General features: G+C 38.6%; 1 protein-coding gene across 1 annotated transcript in view; it reads left to right on the top strand.

The window, feature by feature from the left end:
- Positions 1-24597, top strand: part of SOAT1 (sterol O-acyltransferase 1) — a 74144-nt gene extending 49547 nt beyond the window's left edge. The window contains exons 4-16 of the mRNA XM_028121546.2: positions 3464-3612; positions 4811-4870; positions 7899-8006; positions 9554-9836; positions 10552-10630; positions 11145-11226; positions 11542-11587; positions 12262-12391; positions 14561-14658; positions 15958-16056; positions 17364-17499; positions 18111-18256; positions 19976-24597. Of these exons, the coding sequence (XP_027977347.1) occupies positions 3464-3612; positions 4811-4870; positions 7899-8006; positions 9554-9836; positions 10552-10630; positions 11145-11226; positions 11542-11587; positions 12262-12391; positions 14561-14658; positions 15958-16056; positions 17364-17499; positions 18111-18256; positions 19976-20032 (1473 nt within the window). The 3' untranslated portion in view covers positions 20033-24597. The remainder of the gene's footprint in view (positions 1-3463; positions 3613-4810; positions 4871-7898; positions 8007-9553; positions 9837-10551; positions 10631-11144; positions 11227-11541; positions 11588-12261; positions 12392-14560; positions 14659-15957; positions 16057-17363; positions 17500-18110; positions 18257-19975) is intronic.
- The last annotated feature ends 100 nt before the right edge of the window (positions 24598-24697 follow it).

The following is a 24697-nucleotide window of genomic DNA, read 5'->3' as shown; positions in this document are numbered from 1 at the left end:
GCGAGTTCTGGAGCGTAAGGCAAAGGCTCCTGTTCAGGTGAGTGTGTGGAAGGCCAAGAGCTTGTGCGGAAGATGTTGGCTGTGTACTCTTCACCTTGAGTTGCGTGCATTAGGACCTGATTTTTTTTTTTTTAAGATTTTATTTATTTATTAGAGAGAGAGAGAGAGAGAGTGAGAGAGAGAGAGAAAGCCCAAGAGGGGGTAGGGTCAGAGGGAGAAGCAGACTCCCTGCTAGGCAGGGAGCCCGATGCGGGACTCGATCCCAGGACTCCGGGACCATGACCTGAGCTGAAGGCAGTCTCTTAACCAACTGAGCCACCCAGGCGCCCCAGGACCTGATTTTTAACAGCTTTTACTGACATTTGTGTAACATTTATTATGATTTTTTTTTCATGCTTCTGGTCTGCTTAAGCCAATACTTAATTGGGAAGGAGACTGGTTGCAGAGTATGAGGAATACTAGCTAAAAGAAAAGGTTTGACATCCTTTTGCCATGTCTCAAGACTGCAGGCCTCTTTTTTAATGCTGAGTAAAATTTCAGTGGACTGATGGGAGTAGGGAGCAAAGTGTTAAAACCTTACATGATTTAGCCCCCCTTCTTCCACCCCTTCCTTCTTTATTTTTATTATTTTTTAATTATTCTTTTAGAGTAGGCTATACTTCCAACGTGGGGTTTGAACTCATGACCCCAAGATCAAAAGTTACTTGCTCTACCAAATGAGCCAGCCAGGTGCCCCATCCCCTCCTCCTTTTCTGACCTCAGGTCTTACCACGCCTCCTCAGCTTTGACATCCTCCTTCCTTACAGTTTCTCAAACCTGTCCAGGGTTCCTGCCTCAGGGCTTTTTACACTCATGTTTTTTTTCTTCCTGGTACTTTTCCCCACAGATATCCACTAACTTACCCTCCTACCTTCTTCAAATCTCCAATGTCATGCTGTCTTTGAGGCTTTCCTTTGACCTCTGTGAAAAACACCTTCCCCGCCCCCCATACCTCTGCATTATTTCTTTCTGTAACACCGTCTGGCATTCTGTATGTCCTGTCTACCCTCATTGGAATTTTAAGTTCCATGAAGACGGGGACTTGGTTTTGTTCATTGTTGTATCTCTCGTGCCTAGAACAACTGCCCACAACTAGCACTTCCCTCTACGTGGGACAGTGTTTTCATAACAAGCTGGGGGTGGGGGAATCTTTATTAATCCATCCAACTCTAGAGATTAAATGAGAACGCACCTTTTTTTGTCTGTCACTTTTTTTTGGTTTTGTTTTGTTGTTAGGGAAGCATCCTATTGAAAAATACCGAAATATGAGGATAGACATAGAATTGAAATGGAACAGGCAAAAGAAGTAAAATAAAATATTACTAGGTAACCTTAATATGAAAAAGTAACTATAAAAACTCTATATTCTTTCTTCTAGGGAACATAGGTCCTCTATATTTTGTCCTTAAAACCAACCTATGTTCACATTTCCTGTTTTAGCTAATACTTTCCTATCTCTGCTTTTCATCACATTGTGTCTTTCTACCACTTTTAACTTAATCTTAATTCTTCCTGTGTTTTTGAGGTTTCAGCTCAACTCCCAGCTCAAAAAAGACACTTCTAGTCATCTCCTAGTTGCTTTTTTTTGGTTTGCTAATCTAAATACTGCTCAGGTGACACTTAACGGTGTCTACTGTGTATTGTTTATATGTGCATATCTTGTATTTTCCATCTCTGTCCACTCTCTTGAGGGAGCTGGGATTTTGGTGTAATCTCACTGCCCAGGACCCAAAATGCATTTGGGAACTGTGGGAGATGGAGCAGTTTTGATGCAGATTGACGGGGTCCGAGGACAGGACCAGCCAAGAGGGTCTTTGGCCTCGTGTAGAAATCAAACATCAGCTGAGAGGAAGTGAGAGCCGAAGTTTATGAAGACACAGAATGTAGGGGCACCTGGGTGGCTTAGTTGGTTAAGTGTCTGCCTTTGGCTCAGGTCATGATTCTGGGGTCCTGGGATCGAGCCCCACATCAGGCTCTGCTCAGTGGGGAGCCTGCTTCACCCTCTCCGTCTGCCCTGCTTCTCCACCTGCTTGTGCTCTCTCTCTCTCTCAAATAAATAAAATCTTAAAAAAAAAAAAAGTGTTCGTACAAAGTATCTGGGAAACTCTGAAAGGAAAAAGGAGTGAGTCTTGTCTTTGCTTGGGGCCTGGGGTTTTTATTGAGAATTGTGGTCTGGTGACATATCTTCTCAGGCTTTCAGGAACACGTGTTTAGGTGTCCTAAGTCACTTATGCCCTGGGGCCCAACGGTCTTGGAAAAATGTTCGTGATAGGTTCATGACTACCCCACCAGGTCACTCCTTAGGTGTTATCTGTTGTGCTGGAAAACTCCAAAGAAATCATTAACTCCTTGACGGACACAAGGAGGACATACATTATCTGTTCTATAAGGTATGTGTGAGGCGGGGATGTGGGTTCTTGCAAGAACAGAAGCAGGAAAAAGAGCAAAAAAGCAGTTTTTTTTTAAACTAAAGCAGTCCTTTAGTTCCCTTGTCTCAGTTCGAAAAGCCTTCATGTAGTTCCATTAATTATATTGTTATTTTTAGGCTTTACTTTTTAAAAAGTCTTAGTCAAACTCTTGGTATAACAGAACCTAGAGATTCTGTTTAGGTTCAATCTAAACAATTTAGAGAAATGAGCATTTATTTCTTAAAACGTTTGAAAGACTTCGTTTTCCTTTATGTAGATGAGTCCTACCAATTCTAAAATACTCAGCTTTACAATTTGAATACCTATAGTAGGTGGCCTGTTAAAACCTGAAGAGAAATAATTTTTTTGCTTCACATTTTTAAAAAACTGGCTATATAAGTTTTAAGATGTTACAGATAGTTTGGGACCAAAATATAACAATTTTATGTTTTGAAAGTGTGTGTGTGTGTGTGTGTGTGTGTTTTATGGCTAGATAAATATATAGCTGTGGAGGTAGCAATAAACATCGTATAAATGTTGGTATCATACAGAAATGACATGACCTAAAATATAAATAGTGGGTACTTGGGGGGGGCGGTGCAGGGTTGGCTTGAGAAGGAAAGGGACTTGAATTATATAATGGTGATATAATACTGACCTTTTTGTTCTTTTCCAGATAAAAATTGGAAGAGAAATAAGACTGTCAGTTTTACCATTTTTGTTACTTTGTTTTTATATATCTTTCCTGGAGTTCATTTAGTAGGAGATTACTTGATATTTTGATTTATGCATAAAAGGGCCTAAATTCTTGAAAACACCTAAATCAGCATGTTGCTTTTTCAGTAGCCATTTCTGAAATTGCAGCTTAGCTGTAGAAATCATTTTTCTGTTTTTACTTCTGTGAGCTGGCTTAACGTGGATTTCTTTTGATCCAGCTCCGTTTAAGAGAATCCTTTGGAAGAACGTTAATAATCCATGTGTTCCTGATGTTTTTTTGTTTTGTTTTAAAATTCTAGGAATTGAAGCCATTTTTTATGAAGGAAGTTGGCAGTCACTTTGATGATTTTGTGACCAATCTCATTGAAAAATCAGCATCATTAGACAATGGTGGGTGTGCTATCACAAGCTTTTCTGTTCTTGAAGGAGAGAGCAACCACAGAGCTAAGTAAGTACAGATATTAGTTTGTTTTAGTGCAAACATGAACTCTGATAATGCTCAGCAGTCAGAATCCCGACTGCAGTAAAAATGCCTGGATTCACACCCTGGCACCACTTTTTATTAGCTCTGTGTTGCCTTGGGCAAATTAGCCACTTGAAAGGGGGGTTTCTTCATCTTAATATGAGGATTATAACAAGCATGTACCTCATCTAAGACTATGCTGACTTATAAAATAAAAGAGCCAACACTTGTTGAGTGCTCTGCATTTAAACCAATGACCCCGTGAGGTAGATACCCTAACAGTCTCATGCTACAGATCAGGATACTGAAGTGTGGGACAGTTACGTGTCCAAGATCACGCAGTGGGTATTGTAATCCAGAGCCTTGCTCCGGAGTTCATGCCCTTCACCACATCATTGTAGTGTCTCCCTGTTGTACTCTGTCCAGTGCCTGTAATAAAGCACAGTACAGTTAGCGTCCATGTTTCTAATTGGTCAGGCATCCGGAGCAGCAGAGGGAAAGCTATCAGAGGCCCATATGTGCTAATTTGCCATTCTGTGCTCTCTTCAGTTTTATGCCCCAGTGGTCTCTGGCAGTCACTTCTATTCCGGAGGACAGTTTTGACCACTAATAGTTGACAGAAGTGTGGGTGATTGTGCAGAAAGCCCTAAAAATGATAATAATGCTAGATGTTTAGAATGCGAGATATTAGGAACCGGAGGCAACCTTTAAGATCAGGAGGTTGTTGGGGATTGTTGGAAGTCCTTTGACATTAGGGAGGGTGAAGGTCTCATAAATTTTAGTGCAGAGGACAGACCAATAACAGCCTGTGAACTGGAGTATGGCTAGAGGCCTGTCTCTGACCTTAGCGATGTTTAGGAGAAGGAAAAGGGGTTGTCAGTGTGTGATGCCAGGAATGCATTTCCATAGGGACTGGGCTGTGGAGTACCTTTGAGCGCTGCTCTCCTGAGGTGTGCCTAACATCTCTTCCTTCTCATCAGACCTGCATGTATCTACCTCATTGCATTGTTCAGGAGTAAATGAGATAACATGCACAAAACCCTTGACATAGTACCGGATCAGAGTGAGAAGGTGCTTTATTAACGTTATATGCTATAGTTGGTAATATTCTTTCTCTTATCCATAGGTTTAAATTTCTTAAAATACTTAAAGTATTTATATTTTATTTTTTTGCACTTCCCAGAGATTTGAGAGCACCTCCAGAACATGGAAAGATTTTTGTTGTAAGGCAGTCTCTCTTAGAGTGAGTATTTTTAGTTGCTTTTATTAATTATTAGTTTGAATTAAAAACTGTTCTGATTACTAAAATCACTGCTTAATTTATGCATATTTAATGAGTTCTGAATTCATAGAAATCATTAGTTTTGGAACTTCTTGTACATTTGCTGTCTCTTGGTCCTCCTTTGTGATCTTCTGGTTCTATATCTAGTTTCAGAGGGGAGTTAGAATGAGCATGGTTATCTGTCCTCTGATAAATTTCTTGAAGTTGCAATGCAGAGAATTGATTACCCAAAAAGCTAGAACAAAAGTTTTGTAATTAAGTAAACCCCTTCACAGGTGTTTCGGTGTTGCTACCTTCTTGGTATATTACATATTTTTCATCTCTTCTCTGGCTAGCCAGCTTAGAAACTTGATAGTTTTCTCAGATTTACATATTTTAGAACCCTGATTGTGTGAATTTTATGAAGAAAATTAGGCACAGTGAATTACTCATGGTGACCTCACTTGTGAACTGAAATAGGTGTGCTGTAGGTAGGTAATGAATATTTATTTTGTGATGTTCTCTGAGTAGATCATTTATTTATTTACTCAGTCATTCCTCTGAATACTGCTGTAATTTCACCTGCATTAGGATAGGGCATCTGAAATAGTTGGGCTGGTAAAAAATTATCGTTAGTGTCTTACTGTGCTTTTTTAAAACAATACATTTTATGCTTATCAAAATTCACTTTCTGTGAGCCAACTTTATATTCGATGAGAAGGCCGAAATTTTCTGAACATGTTATCTTGTATCATACAGTTTTAGCGTTTTGCCACACTATTGTTTGAAGAAATTTTAACTTTTAGAATCTGTATCTGGTGAGGTGTGGAAATGTAGGCAGGGGAAAATAAATTATTTTGAACATTATAATTAAGATTTTAATGATAGAATTGTACTATATGAAAAAATTACTTTTTTTTTTAAGATTTTATTTATTTATTGGAGAGAGAGAGAGAGACAGAGATAAAGAAGGAGCAGGGAGGAGAGGGAGAAGCAGGCTCCCCGCTGAGCAGAGAGCCCGAGGCAGGGCTTTATCCCAGGATTCTGTGACCACGACCTGAGCTGAAGGCAGATGCCTAACCGACTGAGCCACCCAGGCGTCCCTCAAGTGTACTTTAATTACAAAACTTTTTTAAAAAGATTTTATTTATTGTAGAGAGCGTGCCAGTTGGGGGAGGGGCAGAGGAAGCAGGGGAAGCAGACTCCCTGCTAAGCACAGAGCCCTGCCTGTGCCCTGCTGAAAAGAAAGGCTAAAAAGAACCACAAGATACCACCTCATACTAGTCAGAATGGCTAAAATTGACAAGACAGGGAACAACAGATGTTGGTGAAGATGTGGAGAACGGGGAACCCTCGTACATTGCTGGTGGGAATGCAGGCTGGTGCAACCACTCTGGAAAACAGTATGGAGGTTCCTCAAAAAAGTTGAAAATAGAGCTACCCTATGACCCAACAATTGTACTACTGGGTATTTACCCTGAAGATACAGATGTAGTGAAAAGAAGGGGCACCTGCACCACAACTGGAGGGTATTATGCTGAGCGAAATAAGTCAGTCAGAGAAAGACAATTATATGGTTTCACTCATGTGTGGAATATAAGAAATAGTGCAGAGGATGTTAGGGGAAGAGAGGGGAAACTGAATGGGAAGAAGTCAGAGAGGGAGACAAACTATGACAGAATCTTGACTCTGGGAAACAAACTGAGGGTTGTGGAAAGGGAGGTGGGTGGGGGGATGGGGTAACTGGGTGATGGCCATTAAGGAGGGCAAGTGAATTGATGAGTACTGGGTGTTATACACAAGTGATGAATCATTGAACACTATATCAAAAACTAATGATGTACTATGTGTTGGCTAATTGAATTTAAATTAAAAAAAAAGTAAAATAAAAGAATGGCTAAAATGAAAGGCTAGATCCTACAACTCCTGAGATCATGACCTGAGCTGAAACCAAGAGTTGGATGGATGCTTAACCGACTGAACCATCTGGGCATCCCACGAAACATTTTTATTTATTTATTTATTTTATTTTTTTAAAAGATTTTATTTATTTATTAGAAAGCGAGCGAGAGAGAAACAGCATGAGAGGGGAGAAGGTCAGAGGGAGAAGCAGGCTCCCTGCTGAGCCGGAAGTCTGATGCGGAACTCGATCCCAGGACCCTGGGATCATGACCTGAGCCGAAGGCAGTTGCTTAACCAACTGAGCCACCCAGGCGCCCGAAACATTTTTTTTTTTTAATCCAGGAAATAAAACACATATTTTATGGCTCAGGTCGGTTTTTATTAGAATTTGAAGATCGTTAATCCAGGGCAATCTAAGATATCCTTGAAAAGGTATGTAGAAGATGTAAGCATACATCTTTGCAAAAGCAAAGGTAAAAAAACTTGTTTTAGTTAAAAAAAAACCTTTTTAAGAAAACATCATCTGGAAAGTTGTTGCTATATTTTGGAAGTAGCCCTGTTTTAATCAAATATAAAGATCAGTGAGGATAGAAAGTAAAAACATTTGTAAATGGTTACGTGTATAGACATGTAGGGTGGTAGTTGCATTATAGAAAAGCACACATGTGAATCTTAACATCTTGGAAATGGTAGTTAAGTACAGGGAGTAGAATGTAACAGGATTAAAGACAAAACCTTGTTAACATTTGGGATAGCTTTTGTGTTACCTGTTTTCAGTGCCTTTTGCCTACCTAAGAAGCAGTCACTTTTGGCAGGTTTTCAAGAATGCTGCCCATTTGTTTTAAGTGTTTGATATCCATGCTGTTTTCTAGGGGCCAGTATCATTTTACTGGAAAGAGCCTTATCCTAATCGTTCACATTAAAAGCTTAGTCATGTCATTTACGGTCTGTGCTTCAGGTTTAATATTTTGGGATTCCTGTTGGAGATGTTTGCTCATGATTACTATTTGAGGGTGGGTCTGATCTGCTGACCTGCCTTAAAGACTTTAATATATGGTGTTTTAAAATGGGATATAATTAATTGTATTTGTTTGAACTGTATTTACAGTGAGCTGTTTGAGGTGGACCACATCAGAACAATATATCACATGTTCATTGCCCTCCTCATTCTCTTTATCCTCAGCACACTTGTTGTAGATTACATTGATGAAGGAAGGTAAGACAAGAGAAAGGACGTTTGGCTCGTTGATGAATAGGGTGTTGGGAGTTCTCATGGTATTTCAGTTGTGGTAAATTTTAGTGATTTGGGTAAATTTGCTTCAGAAAATCCCAAAGCAGCTGATTGGAGGGTGATACTCCTCTCTCCCTAAAAGCACAACTAAAAGGAATATTAGAAGTTTCTTTTTCTTTTTATTTATTTATTTTTAAAATTTTATTTATTTGACAGAGAGAGACACAGCAAGAGAGGGAACACAAGCAGGAGGGAGTGGGAGAGGGAGAAGAAGGCTTCCCGCTGAGCAGGGAGCCCAACGTGTGGGGCTCAATCCCAGGACCCTGGGATCATGACCTGAGCTGAAGGCAGATGCTTAACAACTGAGCCACCCAGGCGCCCCCATTTTATTTTGAAAATGGTCTATTTTAATAGTCCATAATTGGTAGTTTCTAGGTAATTTTCCTAAATGGGAGAATTTTGTATATACAATTTACCAATTTTCCCCACTATGGTGTGCATTTCAGGTTGATAGTGAAAATAAGTAGCTTATTAGAATTTAATGCTTGAAAAACTTTTTTTAAAAAGATTTATATTTTAGGGAGAGAGAGAGCACAAGCATGTGTGCATGAGTGGGGGGTGGGGCAGAGGGAGAGGAAGAGAGAGAGAGCGAGCGAGAGAGAGTCTCAAGCAGACTCCCCGCTGACCGTGGAGCCTGAGTCGGCTTGATCCCAGGACCCTGAGATCTTGACCTGAGCCGAAACAGTCGGGACACCCAACCAACTGAGCCACCGAGGCGCCCTGGAAAACTTTTCTTTTTAATATAAAAATGAAATTTAACTTTAAAAATGACAGTGTGGTGAGGTGCCTGGGTGGCTCAGTTGTTAAGTGTCTGCCTTCGGCTCAGGTCATGATCCCAGGGTCCTGGGATCGAGCCCCACATTGGGCTCCCTGCTCAGTGGGAAGCCTGCTCCTCCCTCTCCCACTCCCTCCTGCTTGTGTTCCCTCTTTCATGCTCTCTCTGTCAAATAAATAAATAAAATCTTAAAAATAAAATAAAATAAATGACAGTGTAGTAACCATACACCAACTTACGTGCATTATTAGAAAATTACATTTTGAGATAATGGTATAATAATGTGTTAGTAGATTTTTGAATTACTCTTCTGAAAAATCATCTTTTGGACATAGCAGTGATTGCTCTTTGAATACTTCATGTATTAGTGTATCTTAGAGTTTAAAATTTATTAATGTTAGAATCTAATCACTGCGAAACTTAAAAGTTTTATTTTAGGTTATCTTGGGTATCTTATGTTCAAATACTATATTATCTTAGGGCTTTTAGAAGTTTTATTGTTGGGATATATTGTGAAGCAGAGGCTTAGAAGCACCTCTCCCTCTTGCACAACTATTACCCTCATGACCACAATAGATTAATGTTGCTGTGTTTTCTAAGGTTGAGAGTTTTAGGTATGAAAAGTTTTCAGTTCTTTGAGTTTGTGCATATTAAAAATTTCACTTCTGTGCTCTTTCTCTGTGCTTTTTCTCCCTAGGCTGGTGCTTGAGTTCAATCTCTTGTCTTATGCTTTTGGCAAACTTCCCATTGTTATGTGGACATGGTGGACTATGTTCTTGAGTACACTTGCAGTTCCCTATTTCCTCTTCCAACGTTGGGCCAGAGGCTACAGCAAGAGTTCCCATCCAGTGGTCTATTCTCTCTTCCATTGCTTTCTTTTCATGGTCTTCCAGATTGGAGTTCTAGGTTCGGGACCAACATATATTGTATTAGCATATACTCTGCCACCAGCTTCCCGCTGCATTGTTATACTTGAACAGGTAAGGTTTCGAGGGTTGCCCGATGCAGTGCTATGTTTTGTTAAAATAATAATACTGACATTCTGTTATTTTTAGTTGTATTAGTTGGGTCAGTTTTTCTACCTGGTTCTTTGTGCTATTATTTATAAAATTGAAGTTTTAAGATAAATCATCTCATGTCTTAAAATTCATACTAGCTTCAGTGTTCTCTGATTCTTGGTAATGAAATTATATTGAGCTGTTTAGGATGAATTCAAGTTTTATTCTTGAACACTTTGTAGAAGTCATTTAAATGATAAAACATTTTTGTAATTAAAAACTCTACCCTTGAGGTTATCAGATTCATTGTTTTGTCATATAAACTGGTCCCATCTGAATAAAGGATTTATTTTGTTTGTACAGCCTTCAGAATTTTCTGACTTACGTTGGCTGTCTGTTACTACTCTGTGTGAATAATGGGAAGGACTGTTTCAGGAGACTGTCTTTGAACAGGCTTTTAATTTCTTATTGTAATATACCTGTAATAGATAATACTGATAGATGCAAAATAATTTGAGTAATAACATGTCCTTCTTTACAGTTTGTTTTTCATTTGCTTTATTCCATAAACGTGAACTTCAGTTGGTGTATGCAAAATTAGGAAATTCTTTATATGATCTAGTGCTGTTCTGGGGTTGCTTATAGGAGATAAGACAATGGTAGAACATTCATCTTTTTTTCCCCCCTCCTTTTGTAGATTCGTTTCATAATGAAGGCCCATTCATTTGTCAGAGAGAATGTGCCTCGGGTACTAAATTCAGCTAAGGAGAAATCAAGTATGTAAATTCGTTAGGTCAAGGATTATTCAATAGCGTATTTCAACCTTTGGTATTTAGTGGGATGGTGTTTTACATTCTGTAGAAATTATATTTGATTTTAAATATGGAGGATCCATATTGATTTGGAAGACTATCTCACTGTTTCCTGATTATTCCTGTTTTGCCTTTGTACCTACAATTTAAAAACACTGATAGCCAGAGTCTTAAAACTTTGCCTTATTTTTATAATGTATTAATGGACTCATTACCCCATGTGTGCTTATTCTTTGCATTGCTGCTTCAAACTCTAGAAGGTATTTCTAAGTCACAGGAATAGCTTAGTTTAGAGGGATTGATAATACTGAATCAATATAAGGATAAGAAGTCACTCTGGGAGATCAGGAAGAAATGATATGGGCTAAGTGAAGTCCTTTTACTCTTCCCTATTTGTGTGCTTTCTTATTTCTCCCTTTTAGTTTTGCCAGGAGAAAATTGAAGAGCGCCTGATCTAACCAGAGTTTTTGTTTTCCAGAGACGATTCCAATACCCACAGTCAACCAGTACTTGTACTTTTTGTTTGCACCTACCCTCATCTACCGTGACAACTATCCCAGGTAATTGTTCTGTGAAGCAGAAATGTGTTGAGCACTGGAAGTGTAGCATGAGTGTGGTGGGATAAGTAGGCAGGGGCCAGTTCATACAGGGTTACAAAGAACGTAAAATGAGTTACAACTTCCTTCTGGCACGGGAAAGTCCCAAATGGTGATTCTAGCAATCCAATTCGATTACAGTAATTCTTGACAGAATTATACAGGCATTCCATATGCCAAAAATGATGTGTTCTGTGTGGGGAGAATATTGTGAGGGTCTTTATTAAAGTTCAATTACTTACTTTATTTAGAAAACTTATTTTGTTTTTTCCTTTTTAGGACTCCCACTGTAAGGTGGGGTTATGTTGCTATGCAGTTTTTACAGGTGAATTTTTTCTTTACCTAAGGTTTGTTGATTAGTGGGACATGGGGATTCAAATTTATAATAATAATTTAATCTATTTAACGTGTTGGTAAATTCATGTCTACTGGGAACTCTAGACCTCTTTCTGAAGTCTTGTAAACTCTTTACCAGTACAGTAGATGGTATTTGTCTTGCCAACATCAAAAGTGATTTCCCTTCAGTAAAAGAATTTAATTAAACTCATTCCATTTGGTTACTTTAGTAAGCATCTATGTTAATTCCCCCTCTCCTTATGGTTTTTTGTTTTGGGATACATATGTGTGGGTATGGTCTGACGTCTTCCCCATCACCACCCACTGCCTCACTCCGTCAGAATCACAAATCCCAGAAGGTCCCGTTTTAAACTCTTGTCTCAGTCAGATACCCATTTATGAAATAAGTTCTTTTGTGCTGGGTTTCATGTAGTAGGAAAAGCAGGTTCCAAGAGACTCATCTTCTGGTATGCCATTTGATAAAGGGTTGGGAGAGAAGGTATGATAGAAACTAGCTTGTGTAATACCTCTGAAGGGTTGCAGTTTGGCAATCTTACATACTAGCATTAATGGAATATATATGTGAACATTAGTCTAACGGTCACATACCTATCTTCTTTATCAAGCCATCAGTATTATAATTATATCTCTGTTATATTCCAGGTTTTTGGTTGCTTTTTTTATGTGTACTACATCTTTGAAAGGCTCTGTGCCCCCTTGTTTCGGAATATCAAACAGGAGCCCTTCAGCGCTCGTGTTCTGGTCCTATGTGTATTTAACTCCATCTTCCCAGGTAACATGGGTACTGGTTAATTTGGCCATTCATGAAGTTATAAGGAAAAAGAGCTGTTGCACATGCACACCTTTGATTTTCCTGCTTTTTGCTCTGAAGTCATCTCTACATCTATACTCATCTCGACTTCTTTCCATCTATTTCATAAGTGAGTATACTTCTAGTTTCAGCCCAGACAAACTTTCTGTTTGTCTTCTTTCACCCAAGTTTTGCTTTCTGTGACTGTGGGGAGTCCATATTCATGACTAATCTTCCTGTTCACTATTCAGTTCGTTGTAATCTTGCTTCTAATCTGACCAGGCCACTGATGTGGCCTTTATTGAGATCACTGGTAACCTCCTGATTCTAAATCCGGTAGATGGTTTAGCCCTTATTCTATTTCATCTCCACGAAGCATTGTTTGGATGCTGTTGACCGCATTTTGAAATCTCTCTCTTGCTACTCATTCTTATTCTCCTATCTTTCTGGCCGTACCTCAGTCTCCTAACTTCATTCATTCCACTTAACTTTTTTCTAGAGATACATGAGTACCTATTATGTGCCAGGTGCTGAGGACCTAGCAGTGAAGAAGACATAAATGCTCTCTACTCTCTGGAGGCTTTCAGTTTAATTTACAGTTTCTTTTACTTAGTTTTTCTTTTTCCTCTACCTGTCAAATGTTGGTCGTGTTTTCTGTTACCTTCTTTCTTCATTAACCTTTCTCCTAGACTCCTAGGTAACCCTCCCTGATTGCCCCCCAAAGATTTACTCCAATAAATTATTTTATCTGTCCCTCTAATAGAATATATATTAAATGCATGTCTTCCTCACTAGGCTGCAAATTCATTGAGATGAAGGTTTGTGTCTTACAGCCAGTCAGCCAACCACAGTCTTTCCCATATTGTCTAATACATAGTAGATGCTCCATAAATATTCTTTGATACTTTTTTAATAAACAGGTGAATGAAAGGGATAGGCATATAAATGGATATTTACAATGTAGTATAGTATATACTACTTAAGTAGGATAAACAAAGTGCTGATGAGCTTTGTATCATTATTGGAAATGACATTTAATATTGGGTATTGAAAAATAGGTGTTTGGCAGAGAAGTAGTAGAAACGTGCTTCTAGATAGTGGGATGGAAGCAAAGGAATAGAGTATTTTCGAATGGCAGAAGTCCAGTTATGGATGATGTTTACAACACTGGGAAGAGAGTCAGAGATAAGTTAACTTTGTCACTGGACATTTTGGGCTGGATAACTGTGTTTTGGGGGGCTGTTTTGTACATTATAGGATATTTAGCAATATCCTTGCCTCTAAAAACTAGATACTAGTAGTACAGCCCTTACCCCTTGAGTTGTGACAACGAAAAATGTCTCCAGAATTGTCAGATGTTCTCTAGGGGGCAAAATCTCCCACAGTTTTAAGCAACTGGTTTAGAGGAATGCATGAGGGTCAGATTTTAAAGGGTCTTGGGTACCAAGTTAAGCCATATAGCTAGGCATTTCTATTAAAAACAGGCTGGGTCAGGGGCACCTGGGTGGCTCAGTCGTTAAGCGTCTGCCTTTAGCTCAGGTCATGATCCCAGAGTCCTGGGATCGAGCCCCGCATCGGGCTCTCTGCTCGGTGGAGAGCCTGCTTCTCCCTCTCCCACTCCCCCTGCCTGTGTTCCCTCTCTCGCTGTGTCTCTCTGTCAAGTAAATAAAAATAAAATCTTTAAAAAAAAATAAAAATAAAGTCTTAAAAAAAAACAAAACAGGCTGGGTCATTTGTTATCTATAAAACCCACCATGGGGCACGTGGGTGGCTCACTTGTTAAGCATCTGCCTTCGGCTAGGGTCACCATCCCAGGGTCCTGGTATCAAGCCCCGCATCGGGCTCCCTGCTCAGCTGGAAGCCTGCTTCTCCCTCTCCCACTCCCCCTGCTTGTGTTCCCTCTCTCACTGTATCTCTCTCTGTCAAATAAATAAAATCTTCAAAAAAAAAAAAAACACCCACTTGGAATTTAGTGCTTTCTAAAAGTAAAATAACTTTCAAAAGAACACAGTGTCGTCCCTTGGATGGGTAAGCTGGAACAGTAACTTTTATTTTACAGAATAATTCCAGCTAAGCATATGATGACATAAAATTAACTGCTTTGCATGAGCTATTTGGAAAGACTTTTAATATTGTTAATCTTATTTTTAGGTGTGCTGATTCTGTTCCTCATGTTTTTTGCCTTTTTGCACTGCTGGCTCAATGCCTTTGCTGAGATGTTACGCTTTGGTGACAGGATGTTTTATAAGGTGATGTATACTTGGCCTTCTCTTTCTTTTCACATTTTATTTATGCACTTTTGTCCTCATTGTTAAGTATTTGAGCATTGTTGAGCATATGTTTAATGTAAACATTGCGAAGTTCTTTTTCCATGAGTTTTACCAATATTAAGTCTGAGATTCTGATGTTGATATACTTAGCACAGCCTCATAGCCTTATCTTCTACCTCTAATACCTGCTCCCTTAAGAAAGCATATGGTTTCTACTGGATCCTGTATTGGTGGGAAAGCATGTGTCCACAGGGCATCATGAGACTCTGCTGATCATTCATTTGAAATTGGCTGTCTGGTGCTATAGGAGTGATCTTAGCAAATTATTTAAGACTGTTGAATAGTTTATACAGGAAATAACTTTTCCCTCCTTTATTTTGAAAGGCATTAATTATACTTAAAATAGTTGGAATTAAGTTCTAGACAAGAGCCAGGGTGTTTATAGTGTTCTGTAATCCTGCCTAAAGCCCTCTAGGGTTTTGTTTGTAGTGGTCTGGCAACACCCAAAGCTTTCCACTCCTTTCTCAGAGAAACGGGGTGTGGGTTGCAGACTTCAGCTGTCTGATTCCATGGGTCTGATCCTAAAGTAGGGAGGGATTTATTGCAGGTAACCATTGTCTCACTCATTGTACAGTGTAAATTTTGTCGTTTATGGTACCAGCGGGACAGCTCTTTAGGCTTAGCACGTTAAGCCTATGGGACCTTAGAATTTTCTCCCTGTGTTTTAGCAAGGTAAGGGGATTTACTGATTGCTATTTAGATGAACCTTAGATTTAATGATTCTGTATGTTCTGTATCTTCCATCGTAACTTTTTTGATAATGAAACAGAATGAAGTTACAGACTTCATCATCTGTAGATTTAAAATTCGTGTCATATATTGAGCATTAATAACCAAAATGCCATTTAAGATTTTTCTGACTTCAGTGTGTGGACTAACAAATTATCATGACACACTCTGGATATTATGTTGTGTGTGTCTGGTCTTTAGGAATACTCAGGGGCTGGGGCACCTGGGTGGCTCAGTTGGTTAAGCGACTGCCTTCGGCTCAGGTCATGATCCCGGGGTCCTGGGATTGAGTCCCACATCGGGCTCCCGGCTCAGCAGGGAGCCTGCTTCTCCCTCCGACCCTCTCCCCTCTCATGCTGTTTCTCGCTCGCTCGCTCTCTAATAAATAAATAAAATCTTAAAAAAAAAAAAAGGAATACTCAGGGTTTTGCATTGGTTCTGTGTTTATGTGTATATGTGTAGTTCTAAATCTTTGCTTTTTTTCCTCAGGATTGGTGGAACTCTACATCATACTCTAACTATTACAGGACCTGGAACGTGGTGGTTCATGACTGGTTGTATTACTATGCTTACAAGGACTTTCTCTGGGTAAGTGGCAAGATAGAGTTGATGTTCAGGAAATGGAGATCCTTTTCCAGAAAGTATTATTATTGTGCAGCTGGAAGTGGTCTTCAGTTCTCTGTGGGCCATTTCTGCCTAAGAAAGCTTATACTTAAATCTCATCACCATACATACTGTTCAAATACCACAGTTGTGTTCTGGGCTGTATTTTACGATTACGAAGTAAGAACGCATGGAGGCATCTAGAGAAGGTGAAATGATCCACCAGGAATGGATCATTTCTTACGAATCTCATTGTCAGTGAGATAATCTCCCTCTAGCTTTTTTGTTTTTTTGGTTTCTTTGCTAAAGTAGGAAACACTTAAGTCTGGATTTATATCTTTCCAACTGGTGGTATGTGTCTTTGAGACATTCTTTAGAACAGAATGTATGTAAACTGGTGACTGTCATGAATGATTATCCCTCTGGATTGCAGGTTTTAGTTATTAAGTAAGTCACTATTTGGCTAAGTGATAGCAAGACATGGTGCAAATAGTGCTGTAGTCGAGTGTTCTTTCATTCGTAAGTGTAGTGTCACTTACGGACACAGCCTGTTGATTCTTTCTAAATCATAGTGAAAATGGAGAAGATGCCTGCCTTATCCACCATACGGCGTTACTCTAAAGGTTGAGATTCGATGTGTCCATTTATATGTGAAAACTGTTTTGTTTACTGTAGTGACTTACAAACATAGGATACAAATAGGTTTTTGAAAATATGCCCAGTTCTTTAAAAATTCATGGTTTTGACAATACCTCATTTTAGTAAAATAAGGATTTGAAAGCATAGATGTTTTTTGTAATTATTTACTACATTTGGTTTAATCCAAGGAGTAGATTGGAAAAAATCAAATATAAACATAATTAAATAGGTGCCTTTAGCATGGGATAATTATAAGTCTTATATACAGTTGACTCTTGAACAAGGGGGGGTAGGGGTGCTGACCCTCCCACACAGTAAAAAAATCTACATATAATTTTTTGGCTTCCCCGAAACTTAACTAGTAATCACCTACAATTGACTGGAAACCTTACTGATAAGGTAAATAGTTGGTTAACACGCATTTTATGTGTTCTATGTATTATATACTGCATTCTTACAGTAAAGTAAGCTAGAGAAAAGAAAATGTTGATAAGAATGTCATAAGGAGAAATACATTTACTGTACTGTGCCGTATTAATTGAATAAGTGGACCCATGCAGTTCAAACCCCTGTTGTTCAGGGGTCAGCTGTATCTAGTTTGGGCTTAATTACTTTTTAAAAAATTACTGTTTCATATTCTCCTTTTACCCTAGTTTTTCACTAAGAGATTCAAGTCAGCTGCCATGTTAGCGGTCTTTGCTGTTTCTGCCATAGTGCATGAATATGCCCTGGCTGTTTGCTTGAGCTTTTTCTATCCAGTGCTTTTCGTGCTCTTCATGTTCTTTGGAAGTAAGTATCTTGGCGTGCTGTGAGTACCGAGCATCCGGCTAAAAGAGAAATTTATAGAAAATGAAGTCTAAGGCAGGGTGGACAGCTAGATTGTAGCAATACCATTTCAAGGCAGTGTTTATCAGATGGTCACAGCATTGACTTTGAGTAATTAAACCACGCTCTGTCGCAGGATGCTCATCCTTTGAAGTAGAAAAATGAACTTAAATAGCCTCTTGAAGACTAATGATAACACTGATTTGGGAGGTCATGAAGACTACAAACAACTTCGGCACTCTGTCAGTGTTCACCCCTGAAAAACGTGGACCCTTGTTTGGGTGGGTGGAGGGAAGGACAAGTTGAAATACGAATGATTCCATGACATATTTTCACCTGCTCTGTATATTCTCTGATTTTCAGTTAATCACCAATTGATAAATTTCAACACCTGAAGCTTCATTTTTACTTACAGAGTCAGTGGCCAGAATAAACCTGTATACCCACCGTTGATGCTCATTGTGATAATTACATAAGTACAGCACATATCTGAGGCCCCTTGTTTCCTGATAGATGATGTTTGGATAACACTGTATATATATATATATTTTTTTTTTTTATCATTCTAACTTTAGTGGCTTTCAACTTCATTGTCAATGACAGTCGGAAAAGGCCAATTTGGAATGTTATGATGTGGACTTCCCTTTTCGCGGGCAATGGAGTCATCTTGTGCTTTTATTCCCAAGAGTGGTATGCACGTCAGCACTGTCCTCTCAAAAACGTGAGTCCTTGGTTAGGCTGGAGTGGAAAAGTAACGTTTTGGTCCCCTGATCGTGAGGCTTGGTAGGCAATATTAAGGAGAAGAAGAGGAGTAGAGATGATGCTGAATTAATGTTAAGGGGAGGGCAATAAGGAGTGAAAGGGTTAGCTTATTATCTGATCTTACTGCACTGGCTTTGAAAGTTTCCTTTGGTTTTCTTTACATTGAATGCTCCTAGTTCTTGGTGTTTTCTTTCTTTTTTTTTTTTTTCAAGTGTCTTCTAATTTTCTTCCTGTGTCCTGAAAATGTAGGTGTTCTGCAGGGTCTTCTCAGTGGCATGTGTATGCTCCCTGCCACCACCTACACAGATACATATTTCTTACCTCTTCCTTCCCAAAGTAATAAACTCTGTAAAAATGTTCAGCCACACTCATAGGCCTAAGATCCCATTTCCCTTGATCTTTGTTGTTGGGGTTGTTTGTAATTACGTAAGAGTCTCGTTTTTTTTTTTTTTTAAAGATTTTATTTATTCATGAGAGACAGGGGGAGAGAGGGGGAGAGAGAGAGAAGCAGAGGGAGAAGCAGGCTCCCCAGGAGCAGGGAGCCCGATGCGGGACTCGATCCCAGGACCCTGGGATCACGACCTGAGCCAAAGGCAGACGCTTAACCATCTGAGCCACCCAGGCACCCCCGTAAGAGTCTCATTTTTAAAACTTCTAGTTGCATACGGATAACTCCCAAATATTTAAGGGGTGCCTTCTTGGTATATCTATTTCTCACAGGTACCCACAGGTATCTGAAGACACCTATAGGCAAATTAATGTTTCTCTCCCAAATTTCCTCCTACTGTCTATCCTGTTTTTCTTATGTTGCCCTAATGCCCCTTCCTTATTTCCTCTTTATGCCGTTTGTGCATATGAGCTAGCTGCTTTGGTCTGCCTCTGGTTATGGTGCTCTCTGCACTCGGATTCCACCTGTCAGATTTTATTTTCTCAAAATCCACTTCAGATGCAACATCTTCCAGCTTTTTCAGATTCTTTTTTTTTTTTTTTTAAAGATTTTATTTATTTCACAGAGAGAGTTAGCGAGAGCAGGAAAACAAGCAGGGGGAGTTGGGAGAGGGAGAGGGAGAGGGAGAAGCAGGCTTCCTGCGGAGCAGGGAGCCCGATGCAGGGCTCGATCCCAGGACCCTGGGAGCATGACCTGAGCCGAAGGCAGACGCTTAATGACTGAGCCACCCAGGCGCCCCAGCTTTTTCAGATTCTTGCTCCAGTTTTTTCCTCTTGCTGAACTTTCATAGTGCTTCATCTGTTCTCATTTAGATAATTTGGTAATTCTAAACCTTGTATTATAGTTTGTATATACATTTTATCATCCTTTTACCCTTCTACAATTTAGATGTTAGGCCACTAACAGTAGGTCTGTGCTAAAATAAAATGCAAGATCCAAAAGAGAGGTAGTGCCTGTTTGGAATTTGGTCAGAAGTCCGTGGTGTGTAGAGTTTACTGGACTTTGAAAGCTTTGTGTAACACTTCTAAATCACTGTAATCTGTGTTGTAGATAAAAATAATGAACATCTTGTGAATTAGCAAGCTGCTTATAGCTTAAATGTTACTGAAATGCTGGGAGACATTGTAGAGGTGTGCAGTTTATAAAATTAACACCCCCTGTATACCCCGACACCTCGTGCACATGTGCGTGTAAGTAAACTACTCTTCCATTCTTCTTTCCCCATTGAAGCCCACATTTCTGGATTATATCCGGCCACGTTCCTGGACTTGTCGTTACGTGTTTTAGAAGCTTGGACTTTGTTTCATTCCTTGACACTGAAGATGGGTATTCTGCCTGATCTGGGGCCAGCATCTGTTTCCAGCTGTTACTGAAGTTATCTGTGGTATTTGGATCACTCTGCGCTTTACAGATGGCTTGCTCCATTCCTAGGTCAGCTGAGATGTTGCAAGTTTACTGGAATCTTGTGCACTTAAAGCAGTACTTTTTTTTTTTTTTTTTTTTTACCTTTTTGGGAGAAGGGAGACTTACACAGCTGACATAATGACAGATTTTTGCTGGGTTTTTGTTTTTTGACTCCCATCTAAACATTGTGACTGAACACCATGTTTCCATGGCCACTGGCTTAGCCAAAACACTTATGAAGAAATCATTTAAATATTTCAGGCTCTGAAATTTTTTTCAGGCACACTGTTGGAATGTATGCTAATTAACTATGTACTTAGGAAAGAAAAGAAAATAATGTGGAACATTTTGTTATCTCTAGTAGAGCGAAGATCTCTCATTTCCAGAGATAATCTTGTTATACATCCTAATTGTATTTTTTTTGGAAAGAAGTTCAGTTCTACTCAGTTTTTACCTTGTTTTCTCTATAAAGTGTAGGTCATGATTTTTGTGAAGCAAGATTATACCTTTCACCTTGAATTCTTGAGTTTACATCCGAAATCTTACATAGTGAGGGAACAGAAAGAAGTGCACAGGACAAAGACATTTCCTTTTACAACTTCCAAAGTAATTTTTAAAAAAGACTTGCTGAGTCAATCATATGTTTAAATTATTTTATCGTGGAACTTATGTGGAAGATAACTTTTTTTTGTTTAAACTTTAATAACTTTTGGGAAGTTATTTAGAAATACCCTTTGGTAAACTTATTGTTTAATAAATACTGACTTGAAATAGTTGGCAGGCTAGTAAGTCTGTAACATCTAAGTATTAATCACCTCCATTAATATTAAAGTGATTTTTAAAGATCCAGAAGCTGGCTTCTGCACTGCTCAATTATTACACTTTCAATGGTAGTATACGTTAGGTGAAACAAATTAATACGTGATCATTTTCAAGAAAATGTACTCTATATGTGATGTTTCCATGTTATAAGATGCCCATTGCTAATACAGTATGGTGTGCAGGAATTATTTTGTTTGTGTGTGTGAGGTGTGATTATGTTTGTAAAGACGGACCATTGAATGGCCTATCAGAGACCATGGAGTTGAATTTTCCACCCAGAGAAGTGAAACTTAAGAATTACTCAAAAGGTGATTTTCATTGGGAGTAGCCAACTTGAGAAGCTTTGTTGGTATTCTAATAGCCCTACTTCCATCCAAAAAGTTTTGGGACATCTTTTTAGAATTGTTTTGAAGTCAGTTTGAGTGTCAAAAGAAGGAGAATCGAGTTTCTTAGTTACAACTTAATTTGTACCACAAGTACCCGGCTTCATTACCCATTTTCTTTCATCAGGACCTTTGATCCAGATGAGTTTAGGCAATTTTCAAATATAAAATCCAACTTTAACAGACAAAAGTGCATGTGACATGAGGTCATTTCTTAAAAAGTAGTTCACATGTTCTCAGCAGTAATTGTCTGTACAGTGGTGTTATAGTTGTGATGGAGTCATAACCTCCAAACAAGACTGCTTTAGTACATCTTGTAATCTCTGGTATTTTTATTAAAAATTAAAATGACTCAGTCACTTGAATTTATGGGACTACATTTTAAATATAATGAGGGAGTTAAGAAAACCAGATTGGTCTAAGACTTTTATGAATTAAGTCATCGACTGAAGGGAGAGAATGGAACTCTTTGATCTGTATTTCTGTTAAGTGCTGTCAATGTTACATTCTCATTGCTCATTGATTTTGTTGCTCTGTATTGATTCTGAATATTGTATTTGTAGGACTGATGAAGGCTGGTGAGTTTTTTTGTTTGTTTTAGCTCTCATCTTCCCTTTATTAGTGTTTTTTTTTCCCCCTGCCCAAGACCTTGAGGTGACAACAAAAAATGTTTAAAACTAAGGACTCTTTAGAACAATAAGACTGCCCTAAGAAGTTTTCACAAACACTTAAAGGAATAGTTACTTTCAGTGACAGAAACTAGTTTGATAGCCATGATCTTACTGCTAGCCGCTCTTAGCAAAAATCGTTTTATTTAAACCACTACCTACACTCCTAAATAAATTAAAACTTCTGATGTGTTTCAGGAAGATTTATTGATTTTTTTTTCCCCCTCTTTTGCTAATAGGAGTGAAAATTAGTTACAGGATGATGCTTTTTTTCCTTCTGAAAAGAAAAGACTTTAAAACTTCTTTCCTGTAAGAAGTATTAATGATAATAGCCATTATTGTGGGTGTTTTCTCTAAGACAACAGCTGTGTCTCAAACTTTGTTTTGAATCTGTTAGATGGTTTCATTCTCAGTCCTGGATAGTGAAGGAAAACGGAGCTGTTTGTTTTTTTTGGTGGATTAATCTCCTAAAATTGCCCAAGTGAAGTGGCTTGCTTTACGTTAGAATTTAATTAGAAAATTCAGGTTGCTTTTAACCTTTCAGTAACTACATTTTGCTTTTGGAAGCATGAGTGGGGGAAATGTTTTTTCCTTTTAGTTGTAGGGTAAGAGTGGGTGACATTGGCAGGTGAAGAAGGTACAGTAAATACTCTATAATTGCAAACACAGATCATGTTATACAAGTCATTGATTTAGTGTAGGCAGTTTTCATTGAATTTTAAAATTATACCTGGATAAAAATGGAATCCTGAATTCTTTATAGAAAGCCTAATAGAACATTATGTATTTAAAAGGTTGGTCATGTGGCTTATGTAGCCTAAAAAGATCTAATTTATGAATTGTTGAGGTCTTTTATGCAAAAAGATGCTTGTTTTGTGTGGTTATGAGTAATTTTGAGTAAAGTTCATTATTTTGTATGGGGAAAAATAAGGTAAACTAACACAACTGTAGTAACCGGGTGGCCTGATGAGTATTGTTTTAGTTATGAAACCATAAAAAAAGATTGTTACACTTAAGCCCAGCATGCAAAACAGGTAAAATATAGCTGCTTCTGGTTGAGATTGGGACGCAGGGCTGGAGTCCTGTTGTTTGGGACAGCCATTTTCTCCTATTCCCAAATACCCAGTGGGAAAACCACTGGTGCAGCAAAAAGGCATGCACAGATGTTTAAGATGGCCCCATCCTTACTAGCAGTGTGACAATGGGCACAGTTGCTTTGTTTATTAGAGCCACAGTTTTACTCATCTGTAAAATGGGGGCAATAACTACCTCAAAGGGTTGTTGCAAAACACTGGCCCTGGCAGGAAAAGGGCCTCATTATCTTCTTACCGTCCATAAATTCTAAACCTGAATCCTTACTATCTCATTGGAATCTTTTAAAAATGTGAATGTTTCAAATGCACACTCCTGAGAATATGTGCTTTATTTAAACAGACTCGCGATGATGTGAGTACCTGGACTGATAAAATGAGCACTCCCATAATGGGAGTGACAAGATGGAACAGTCCATAGTGGAACTGACAAGAATTTAACAAGATTATCAAAGGCACTTCTGTTTCCACCTCCAAAATTACTTTCATATTTATCTGTTTAGCATAAGGGTAGGCTTCTAAAAGAAAAGCATGTCTACCTTTGCCTAGGTATTTAAGTGTTAGAACTAGTGTGTATACTTTATAGTTAAATTTTAGAATTTATGAAGAGGAAGGAAACTAATGAGGCCTTAATTTTGCCAGTATAAACAATGCTTATAGTCTTAATGGAAGGTAGTTCATACTTTTGTTAATAATGTGTAATGGACTTGCTTACTAACCCTGTGCAAAATTTTATGTGACTTACATAGTTTTTATAATACAGTTTATATATGTGTGTGTATATACTATTGGAGAAGGATCTGTCTTGGTCACCGTTTTACGTATCTTAAACTCTAAGCTTTATGTTTATGGCTCAGAAATTGAAGAAACTGGGACGTAAAGGTTCTGAAGAATAAAATGAGTATTACTAGTAAAGCTTATATAAGCATTCGAGTAGTTTCTAACATCACTAAAGTTTCTATCAGGTAGTAGAATTTTGGAACTCTGTTTATAAAGGAGGTAAAACATGGCTTCAGCTCTGGTTGAAATGGGGAGAATGGAGTCCTTTTTGCTTGGTCCGCCCACGCTCTTTCTCACCCTAAATTTAATGTCCTGCTTGAACATCAGTAATGATAAAACTGGAAAGCTGTACAATCTATATAATCTATGAAGTCCTTTTAATAAAGTTCCCACTTTTTTTCTGTAAAGCATAAAGGCTTTTTTTTTTTTTTTTAAGATTTTATTTATTTGACAGAGAGAGACAGCGAGAGAGGGAACACAAGCAGGGGGAGCGGGAGAGGGAGAAGGTGACTTCCCACCGAAAGAGGGAGCCGGATGCAGGGCTCGATCCCAGGATCCCGGGATCATGACCTGAGCCAAAGGCAGACGCTTAATGACTGAGCCACCCAGGCTCCCCACATAAAGACTTTTTAATAGCTAATTTGGTTTTGAGAAAAAGGGTTAATCTCAGAAGTGATAGTTTAAAAAAAAAAAAAAAAACCAAACAACTAAAGCTGCCTCTTCTGTATTCCTTTTTTTTCTAAATGCTTCCTTCTTTCTAGCATTCCCAAGGGAGTGCTAACCTTTAAGCTAGCAGGTCATCCC

This window comes from Eumetopias jubatus, unplaced genomic scaffold (genome assembly GCF_037043125.1).
Source record: "Eumetopias jubatus isolate StellerSeaLion01/CBP00866 unplaced genomic scaffold, mEumJub1_p1.0 scaffold_12, whole genome shotgun sequence".
Classification (NCBI taxonomy): Eukaryota; Metazoa; Chordata; class Mammalia; order Carnivora; family Otariidae; genus Eumetopias; species Eumetopias jubatus.
This window is presented reverse-complemented; position numbering and strand designations above follow the sequence as displayed.